This window comes from Carlito syrichta, unplaced genomic scaffold (assembly GCF_000164805.1).
Source record: "Carlito syrichta isolate Samal-C Ts95f unplaced genomic scaffold, Tarsius_syrichta-2.0.1 Scaffold311469, whole genome shotgun sequence".
Lineage (NCBI taxonomy): Eukaryota > Metazoa > Chordata > Mammalia > Primates > Tarsiidae > Carlito > Carlito syrichta.
Window position 1 is genome coordinate 1,743 of NW_007255565.1, and position 10,514 is coordinate 12,256.

The 10,514-nt window shown below is 60.7% G+C and overlaps 1 protein-coding gene across 1 annotated transcript in view; it reads right to left on the reverse strand.

Moving 5' to 3' along the window:
• Positions 1–1,468: 1,468 nt before the first annotated feature.
• Positions 1,469–10,514, reverse strand: part of TERT (telomerase reverse transcriptase) — a gene marked incomplete at its 5' end in the record, with an annotated part of 18,496 nt that continues 9,450 nt past the window's right edge. Inside the window, 8 exons of the mRNA XM_021717883.1 lie at positions 1,469–1,572; positions 1,998–2,135; positions 2,962–3,086; positions 5,425–5,486; positions 6,041–6,167; positions 7,426–7,614; positions 8,426–8,497; positions 9,765–9,878. Coding sequence (XP_021573558.1) covers positions 1,469–1,572; positions 1,998–2,135; positions 2,962–3,086; positions 5,425–5,486; positions 6,041–6,167; positions 7,426–7,614; positions 8,426–8,497; positions 9,765–9,878 — 931 coding nt within the window. The remainder of the gene's footprint in view (positions 1,573–1,997; positions 2,136–2,961; positions 3,087–5,424; positions 5,487–6,040; positions 6,168–7,425; positions 7,615–8,425; positions 8,498–9,764; positions 9,879–10,514) is intronic.

A 10,514-nucleotide genomic window follows, 5' to 3' on the forward strand; every position in this document is an offset into this window, starting at 1 on the left:
GGTGCTTTCCATGTGTTGAAGAACATCTATCCAGCTCCACTGTGTGCCTGGTGCTCCCTCCCAGGAGACAAGTCTGGAGGCCAGAGGTTGCACCGAGTGCTGGACTCCTCACCAGAGCCCTCCTCAAACATGGCTGTGTCTGCGCCCTCTGCTGTCCCTGCCCATGGAGCCCTTCCAAAAGACCAGAATCATGTGGCAAACCCCAAGATCAGCAGATCACGGAGGAAGGTGGCTTCCCACCCGAGCAAGGAGCTGGGAAGAGGAATCTGACTTTCTAAAGGAGGGTGTCAAGCCCTCGCCCCGAAGCCACTATGCTGCTGGCCCTGAGTGTTCACAGCAGGGCAGCCTGTCCCCACCTCAGCTGCAGACAGGCAGCCTGCTCATCCCCACACTGCCCCTTAGGCCTGGACTCACTGCTCCCTCCCTTCCCGCCTGGCAGCACCAGAAACCCCCTAGGACCCCAGGCAGACCTGGCTCTGCTGACCACCCACCCACCCCCCTGCACAGGCACCCATCATCACACGCTAGGAATCTAACAGGAGGCATCTTTAAAGCTAAAAAACCCAACGGTCAATGTTTTTCCTAACCACCCTTGTGTGACCAACAGAGACCCCACCTCTGCCCGGGCACAGGGTCCTCACTGGGGACAGGGCCTGCCCTGGTGACCTGTGTTTCCAGAGCTCCTGGGGTCCTTCCCGGCATCTCCACTCACACTGTGGAGGGCAGGTCGGATGGGAAGGTGGGTTGGTGGGCCAGGGGCAGAGCTGGCGAGACGGGGGAGGGGCTGCTCCTGGGGCACCTCCTGTCATCATCGGGCAAGTCTGGCCCTGGGGGAACACAGCCCCCAGGAGACAGATGTGGGAGGAGCCAGGTGCAGTTTAGGGGGCTGAGGTGACAGGTGGGCTGACACCCTGGCCTCAGGGTCAGTATGTAGATGAGAGGCTGGGTGAGACAGGGCTGCAGCCTTCAGCAGCCTGCTCCTGGGCGCTCTCATGAGTGGACTTTGGTCGTGGCTCAGGCAAGGGCAGGGTCAGTGGGAGAGAGCCCACACCCACGGCTGAGGCCCCATGTTCCCTGGTACTCCAGGCTGCAGCAACGCTGCTGGTGTAGGGTGCCAGGGCCTCCCGGGCCCCCCATTTTGGGGGTGAGAAAGGCCCTGACATGGTGGCATCTGGACAGGCCCAGGCCCACCGCCAAGCTCTCCCGCCTGCCACTTCCTGGCCATCAGGGGCCGAAGGGCAAATCCCGTCACTAGAGGGCCACGTGGGCAGGCCCTGCTCCCCCGAGGACACCTGCGAAGGGACCGGCCCCCACATGGGAAGGAGCCTAGGGACAAGCTTGCCTCAGGGGCTTGGGGAGAGTGGGCAGAGCCCCCAGTGGTCTGACAGGGCATGAGCAGCCCCCTCCCAAGACTCAGAGCCTGGCATGGTGGGCTTTTAGTGCCCCCGTGCTGGTTGTGGTCGAGCCGTCAGTCCAGAATGGTCTTGAAGTCGGGGGGCAGAGTCGGGTGTGCCACAGTCTTGAGAATGGCCAGCGTGGCCTTGGTGAGCTTCTGGCTCAGGCACATCTGGGCTGTGGGAGGACGGAAGAGAATGGCGAGAGCGCGCCTCAGCCACTGCCTGGGCAGCAGGAACCTCGGGAAGGGGCAGCCTGCCCTTCACGTTGGGGCAGTGGCCAGACACCCAAGGACACTGGAGCCGTGGGGACTCGAGGGGGCGCTTGGGGTGCTGAAGACCCTGTGCAGGCGTCTGGGGCGCAGCCTGGGCAGAGGCCACAAGGGGGTACAGGTCAGGGGTTGGAAGGCTCCCGAGAGCGGGAGACATTGGTTGGGGAAGTGCCGGGCAACCACCATGGCCGAGGCTGGGGCACTTGCAACCAAGGCCCTGGAGCTGCCCCATGGACTCTATCATGGGGGTGCCTGCGCAGCTGACGCTGCATACCCGGGTATGGGGGTTCAAGGATGGAGCCTGGCGCCATGGACCCTTGCCTGTACTTACCTGTCCTGAGCATCCCCAGGAGACACTTGTAGGTGACGCGGTGCTGGCCCAGCTTGAGCAGGAAGGCTTGGTGGCATAGCCACTGCACAGCCTTGGAGGAGAGTGGGCCAAAGGCACCCCTAGCCCCCAGCGACACCCCTGGGGAGAAATGAAGGCTGAGGACACTGCCCAGTCCGCGGGAACGTGGTGGCCACCTCAGAGGTGGCCCCACACAGCACTGCAGGACGTTGACAGTCGAGAGGTTTCCTTTCACTTCTCCACTGAGAATGTCACAAGGAAGACGTGACACACAGCAAAACCTGTTAAATCCACGACCGCAGATGTGCCTTGGCTACCTAGGCTGACTAGAAACGTCCCTGACGTGACAAGACACCCAAAGCTGGGGATGGTGGGGGTGAGTGGCTCTGTGGTGGTGGCACATAGCTGCCCACTTTTGAGACAGGCAGGACGGCTGGGCCGTCTCCTCCTGACCACGTGGCCCAGGTTGGCACAGTGACCACCTAAGTACCATGCAGAGAAGGGCACAGTTGCTGCCAAACAGGGAAACAGGGAGGTGTGTGTCATGTGCCTTCCTCCCGCAGTGCCTCTCTCCCGGGGTTCCTGGTAGACACTTGAAGAAGCAGAGGAGAGGACAGTTGGCCAGTGTGTCACTCCACAGGACCGCCTACCTGTCACTGTGAGGGTGGGACGAGCTGCCCGTGGTCAGCAGGCTAAGCCACACTGGGCACAGCCAAGGGTGACAGCAAGCCCCACTCACTGATGTCCTGACACCACACAAGGCGGTACCGCCCCTGCCACGGGTGTCCACAGAGAATACAGCGGAGTCACATCTGGGCTCATGGGGTGCAGACAGAGCCACCCTCCTAGGGCAGTCATGCTGGTCCCTGCATTCCACACTCTGCCAGCCCCATGGGCGACCCCACACCTCCGAGCAGCTTCTGGCACTATCCCGGCTCCCACGTACCTGCATTCTTGGCCTTCAGAATGGAGTAGCAGTGGGTGGCTGTGTCGGCGATGATCTGCAGGAAAAAGGCGGGGTTCTTCTGCACCTGCTGGTTGAATGGCAGCCGCAGCACGCACGCGTGGAGCCTGCAGGGGAACGGACTCACTGGAGGGAGGGTCTCCCTGTTCACGTGCGCTCATGTGTGTGCACATACACGCCTGTGCCTGGAGACGTGTGCATGTGTATATGAGTGAAGTACACGTGCCGTGTGCATGTTTGCTTCTATGTGTGTGTCTGTGTGCACAAATATGCACTATGTTATACTCATGTGTGTGCAGTACATGTGTGAATGCATCTGTGTGTGCTACTTATGAATGAACGCACTGTTTACACGCAAACATGCATGCTCACAGTTGACATGTGTGTACCTGCCCATGTGTTCGTAAGTGCCTGTGTTCACACAAGTCCCTGCTGCCGAGCCCTTTCTGGAGTGACACGACACCCTTACTAGCTGTTGTGCTTCCTGTCTGCCCATGAGAGACGCCAGGCCTGATGTTTCCTGGCCCATTGCCACCTGCCCAGGTCCTGGGTCAGGGCTGTGGCCCACACAACTGGTTGGGAGGGCAGTGCCTTGTATAGAGAGGACCTCCAAAGGGAGCAACAGCACCTGCTGGCGGTCTGAGGTCCGTCCCAAGGTCACGAGGAAACCTGCCAGCCTGGGCCGTGAGCACACAGCCCTGCAGGCTTGTATAAGACCTGTTCCTTGTGCCTCGTGGACAGGTGTGGCCTGGCCCGTTGCAGCTCTGGCTGCCTGTGACACCAGGGCCCCACGTTCCCACCTCCTGCTCCTCTGCGGAGGGACTGGGGTGCTCGGGCCTCCATATCTGAGTCTGGGGTGCCAACCCTTTCCGTGTCTGAAGGCAGCCAACATGGGCAGGCAGAGACACAGGCTCTGTGTCTCAGCGGTCTTGGGCTACATGCCTGCCCTGACCCAGCAGCCACCCCAGGGTCCCACAGGGGAAAACAGGCAGCTGTCCTGAGTCCAGACCCTCCATGGTCCTCCTCAGAGCAAGGGGCCCTGGTGGAGACATAGGCTAGGTCAAGCTGGACATGGAAGAGAAGCGGATGACAGATCCTGCTGCTAAGGCCCAAGGAAGCTCCTGCAGGCTGGCCAGCCCATGCCCAGGAAGTCTCCTGACGGGTCCCTCCCAGCCCTAGAAAGCCCCATCAGGCCACCCAGCTCATGCCCAGGAAGTCTCCTGAGGGTCCCAGAAAGCTCCATCAGCCTGCCGGGCCACAGCCCAGGAAGGCTCCTGACGGGTCCTGTCATGGCCTGAGGAGGCCCCAACAGACCAACTAGCAAAGTCAAGCTCACACTGCCCCACGCATGTCTCAGGCATGCTCATGGTCACGCACTAGGAGCATCTCTGCAGAGGCAGCAAATGTAAGCACAGAAGACGCGCATGAAGGAGACCCAACTCTAGAGAGGAGCAAGGATATGCTGAGCGCGCAAGACCCACAGTGAAGCTGCCACACAAGGCAATAACCCCGAGGCTGGGCCTAGCCCCTGCTGCTGGACATGTGAAAGCACCAGCGCTCTGGGGCTAAGTGGCTCTGTGAGCCCTGCCAGTTCCCCGACCAATGTCGGCCTGTCAAGCACAATCACTCCCATGTCCCCTGGCCAGCAACCCAATCCCTGACTCCTCGTTTGTGGGGTGAGTGCTCTGCCTCTAGCGCGGCTCCCGACCAGCCTGGAGGTTCGCAACCCACCCACGAGAGCCCAGGAGGGGAAGCCCCTCAACCCGTGACACAGTCATCAGGATGGAGCACACATCCCTGGGCGGCCCGGGACAGGTCTCTGCTGGAAACTGGAAAGCAGAGTCCAACTGTGTCCCCATGGCCAAGGGGGAGAAGGGACTGGGTTCATGAGCGACATGGCGTCCAGCTTCCCAGGGGACTGACAACCCAAGGTGGAAATGCTTCCTGACAAAGACTTGGACAAGAAGGTGGGTCGAGTGGACGCCACAAAGTTGTCCCACAAGCACACGGGATATTCCAGAAACACTGCCAGGCTTGAGCACAGCCCAGAGCACAGGTGTCACCAGGCTGTGGGAGCCCTGCTATGCCTTCTTGGATGCGGGCAAGCGACACACCACACCCGCCTCACTCTTCTCTATGCCGCAGAGCCCAGGAGGCACCTGGCCTCACTACCCACCCACTGCTTGGACACTGTGCTAGCCCCGTGGCCCCTGCTACAGCTTCCCTACAGGTCCCAGGGTCAGCATGGCAATGTGGGGACTTCTGGACCATGTGCACTCCACAGCTGCCAGGGACCCAGGGCAGGCCCTGCCCACGAAGTGACGAAATGCAGGGCCCACAGAGGCAGCATCACTGCAAGTGCGAGCCCACCGGCATCCCTTAAAGCCAAGAGTGCCCGGGTGAAGAGCCTGTGGACAGCAGCCGGTGACCCCTGGCGACACTCACCTGTAGGCCTGCAGCAGGAGGGCCTTGTAGACATTGACACACACCGTCCGTGGACTGTTCACCTGTACCCAGAGACAGCAACAGTCGCTGGCAACTCACACATCTGCTCCATCGTCCAGGCAAGTGGCACAGGAGGGGATGTCTCAAAAAGCATCCCTCCCCCACAGACACCTGCCAGGCCAGGAGGGGAGGCCCTGGCCAGTGGGACCACACCCCAAGGAGCTGCAACTCTGAGCCCAAGCCCACCCACCCATCCAGGACCCCCCCTGCAGGGAAGGTGGGTAGGAACCAGGCAGGTGACCATCAGTGACACGTGTGTGCATGCATGCCACACATACCCACATGCACACACGCCTTCTCACTTGGGCATCCATGAGCACATGTGAATGCTTTTAGGTGTGTGTCTACATGTGCATGTCTCCACACATGTGCACCTTTACACATATTCACACTCATGTACTTGCACACGTAGGCACACACCAACATGCATCGCATGTGCATGCTCAAAGCATGCACCTACACCCTGAACTTGCAGACTTGCATCCGTGTATGTGTGTGCATGCAGGATCACGTGGGCCACCAAATGTGGACGTGGCTACCCCACCTGGTCACTCACCTGCAGGTCCAGGAAGAGTGCATGGCACTTCAGCCGCAGCACGGACAGTAACTTGCGGCGCAGTTTCCTCCCGGCCCTGGCGCCACAGGGGAAGGCAAGGCTGGCCCGGATGGAGGTCCCTGCGTAGCTGAGGCATGGGGGTGTCAGCACAGGCACCCAGACCACACCCAGCCTCCACCTGAGGCATGCCACAGTGCAAAGGGCCGGGCACCCACTCACAGACAAACTCACCCACACACACCTGACCACGGCACACCCTCACGGCACAGGCCAGCAATGCACTGCCCTACCCTGCCAGGCCCTGGGTGAGGCTGATTTCACCCACGTCCTGATGTCTGAGCATGCTCGGTCACCATCCGTGGACCAGGAACAGGCATGGCACCACAAGCTGCAGAACCACCGCCCTGAGCCGCCTGCGTAGACATAGGTCTGCCCCAGCACCCCCCAGACACGCTGAGAGTCAGGCTCAGAGGACTGCCACACTCGGATCTTGGGGTGACAGTGGAGAGTGCTGGCCAAATGGGCCTGTGCACACACAGACAGCCCCATGGCCTCCAGAGGGGGAGAAGGATGTCACTGCCGTGTAGCAGGGAGCACGGGAGATGCAAGGTGAGGGGTGGCTCGTGCACAATAGTATCTGGCACGAACATGGGCCACCCACAGTCCGCTCCCTGTGATGTGCTCCTTTATGCTAGCTTTGAACACGCATATGTTGAAGTACACTTTCCCCACTACTGTACACTCTATGAACGCACGACTCTGATGGCAGCATGAGGCTGCTTTTGTGAAATGTAATCCCTGCCAGGCCCTGTGTCCAGGCAGAGCTACCATTTGCTAGGTGTGGCACCCATGTCATGCAAAGAATCAAGTCCCCATTAACATCTCGGTCCCTTCTCCCAGACCAAGTACCAGAAGTGCAATCCCTGGGTCGGGGTTAGACCCGTCTCTAAAACAAACAAGTTGGCGAAAGCACAGCGGTCTGCATCCCCTCATGTCTGGGCCATGGCTGAGGTGGGGCCGTGAGTGCTCGGGCTCAGTGGAAAGGGGACCACCAAGACCTCACAGACACCCCATACCACAGGCCTGGCTCCCGCTGTTCACATGTGATCATGACCTTGTGACGTCCGAGGAGTGCACGTCTTCAGGGTCAGGAGACACGAGTCAAATGGGCCTGGAATCTCTGGTCGGACCCAGGCAGCTCGGAAAACACCTGGGCTGCTGTGTCTGCTGAACTGTCCTTTTGCCAGGGACAGCAGACAGCTCCCTGGTGAGTCTGTGCACTCCCACAGAAAGACGCAGCTCTGTGGCCCCTGGACGGGGTCAGCCCATGGCATCAGGCTCAGAGCGGGCCATCACAGCTCCCCCCCGCAGCCAGGCACACCCACCTAGAGTAGTCGCTGAACACCTCCAGGGAGTGGGTGTCCAGCAGCAGGCCACACCAGGGGAACAGACAATGCTCCGGGAGCTGGATGCAAGCTGTGCCGCCCAGGGTGTCGTCATCCACTGGGAAGTTCACCACTGTCTTCTGCAAGTTCACCACGCAGCCGTACTCAGGGACCCCTCGGACCAGCGTCCTAAAGCGGGGTGGGGTCAACCACACGATGAGGGGATGATGCACTTGGTCAGTGCACTATAAAACCTCAGCAAGGCAGCCCCAGGCAGGAGAGTGCCAGGTCGGGGCCAGAACCCAGGAGGGCCATCCATAGCTTGGCCTGGTCCCCTGAGTAAGAGGGGAGCAAACAGCCTCAGGGTCTGACCTTGACCTGGGATGGCTAGGATGCAGCCGGGAGGTGGAGCCCAGTGACCCTCTGTGTGGGTCAGTGTCACATGTCCATGTGGCAAGTACACAGTCCCCAAAGCTAGTCTGTGGCTTGGAGAGACTAAAACCTGGACAAGGAATCACCACCACCTGGTAAATCCAAATGCTCCCGCCTCTCCCAAATCCCCCACTGACCAAAGTGTCTCCTCAGGGTTGGCCATGGGTGAGCCAATCCTGTGCCCTCTGGCTCTCTGCGCCGTCAGGGACACAAGTGGCTTCCCAGGAAGAGGTGGTGGGCTCAGCCATGGCGCCCCCACACACACAGCCCTTGGGGTTTCGGCCAGGACACACAGGAGCTGTCCCCACTGTCACCCTTGAGGCTGACTTCCAAACGGCAGCAGCAAGCAGGGTCCCCCTTGCCTGCTCCAGCACATATGGAACTTGGGGTCTCTGTACGACTGGGCCCCACCCGGCCAGCTGGACGGCTGGGTTGCTCCATGGGCCAGCACCCACAGGAAGGGGCTCAGAGGCAGGACTGCGGCGGGAAGAACGTGGGCTCTGGGCACAGACGGCCGCTTGCTAACTACAGCAAGTGTGCATGCCCAGAGACATGCGAGGACCCTCACCTGAGGAAGGCCTTTGCCTGTGTGAGGTGCGGCGTGACCAGCAGAAAGTCGTCCACCAGGCGCAGAAGCACCCTGCACACAGGGAGATGCTGAGAAGGTGTTATGTGCTCACACGATACCTGTCTATGCGGGACTGAATGTGGGGAGATTTGGACATCTGCATTTACACGGGCAGGAAGGAAGGAACATTCTCTCACATAAAGGTCCTTCTCCCACATTTAATCGCTGAAGTGCATCATTATTGGAGACAGGTGACATCAAGCCAGCATGGGCTCATGAGACCCTGGGCTGGACAGCAAAGGCCACGGGGTGGCGCCCACTGTCTGGGAAATAACTGGGAAGAGCGCATTACTCTGGCCTCACCCCTCTGGGCCGTGTGGTGTCCGCAACCAGGCAACAGCTGTGGTTCGGCTCCATCAGGACACAGAACCCTGTCCCTGGGAAAGTGGGCACTGTGCATGGTGTACAAGCTCAGAGGACCCTCAGACCCAGCCAGGGACGCCACTGCCCACTTGAGCAGCCCATCCCGGAAGGCTAGCCCAGATGCCATCGGCTCTAGGAGATGCCCTGCCGAGTCCCACAGCGCCCATGGGGCAAAGGTCACCTTTGTTCCTCTTGCACAGATGTAGCTCAACTTGGAACCTGAACCTTAATTAAGGGCTCCGTGATCAGCTCTGTGTGCTTCTTAGGACCAGATGTCACAGGACGCCCAGGAAGCAAAGTCAGGGACGCGGATGGGTGCAGGGGGGTGGTTAAGGGGGAGGGCAGGCAGACATGGCGGGTGGGCCACGGTATGTGCTGCCCAGCCTTCTCCATTTGCCAGTCCCTCTCAGTGACGCTATCTTACGGTGACCGTGAGCGGCGGTCGACAGAGGCCCACTGAGAGCAGAACCTCATCATGTGGATGCCGTACTTAGGGTGACCCGGTGTCTCAGGCCAGGCCCCGTTCCGAAGGGACAAGCAAGGGCACAGGAAGAGGGCCTGGCCAGGCCCCACAAGGCCCTCAGAGCCATGGGGCCTTGACACACGTGAAGGAACGTGGCTGTATCCCCGTCCCTGTGGGAAGCCACCAGGAGGTGTCGTGCAGCCTTGGTGGGACTGCGTGTGCTTCCGGCCGAGGGCCAGCAGTCAGCGTGGACCCCGTGGGCAGCCATGCCAGAGGGCCAGTGGGAGCCTGGCACAGAAGAGAAGGCCGCCCTGTGAGTTAAGTGCCTGAGTTAAGCCCGAGGACGCACAGAGCCCAGACGCACCGAGGGGTGCAGACAAGTCCACACGGCACAGGCAAACCCTGTGGGCACACACTCACCCGTCCCCGGGCCGCGAGTTGTGGCAGCCTTACCCGTCCTGCTGGATCCCAGGAAACAGCCTGTTCTCCATGTCCCCATAGCACAGGCTGCACAGCAGCGTGGACAGCACAGAGCCCTGGGGGATCCCCTGGCACTGGATGTAGGACCTAGGGGCAGGGTTAGGGTCAGAAGGGCATCCGTGTAGCCCACACACACACGCGAACATGGCAGATGCCCAAGGCATACCCCAAGTCACAGGACGTCCCACCCACCAGCCCCTGTCCTCCCTGGCACCGTGGCCTGGGATACTTCAAGGGGGATAAAGCTATGGGGTGCCCACGACCTTGGTCTCTGGGTCCCCAAGGCTTTCATTCAGTTTTTAACATTCTAAGCATGACGTTTACTCAAACCACCACACGCTTGACTGGAAAGGACAGTCTCTCTGCCACTCGCCTTGTTTTGAGTAACCCATCACATGGCAGCCAGATGCCCACGCGCACTGGCTCTGTGCGAGGGCGTGGCCCTTCCTTGGCCTCACGACGACTGGCGGAACCCACAGACAGGCCCAGCCATCAAGGACACCCAGTCTGTGTGGGCAGGAGGGGGACCCAGGCGGCCCCAGGGAGAAGAGGGTCGGAGGAGGGAGGACGGAAGGGCAGAGGGCAGACGTTCTGCCTCTCACCGTCCATCCCACCTGCCGCCCTCTTGTGGCCCAGCACTGTGGGACTCACCTGCCCTCAAACGCCCAACGGCCTAGCGCTGTCTGACACAGCCGCCCCCAGACCCCCCCGGTACCACCCCCC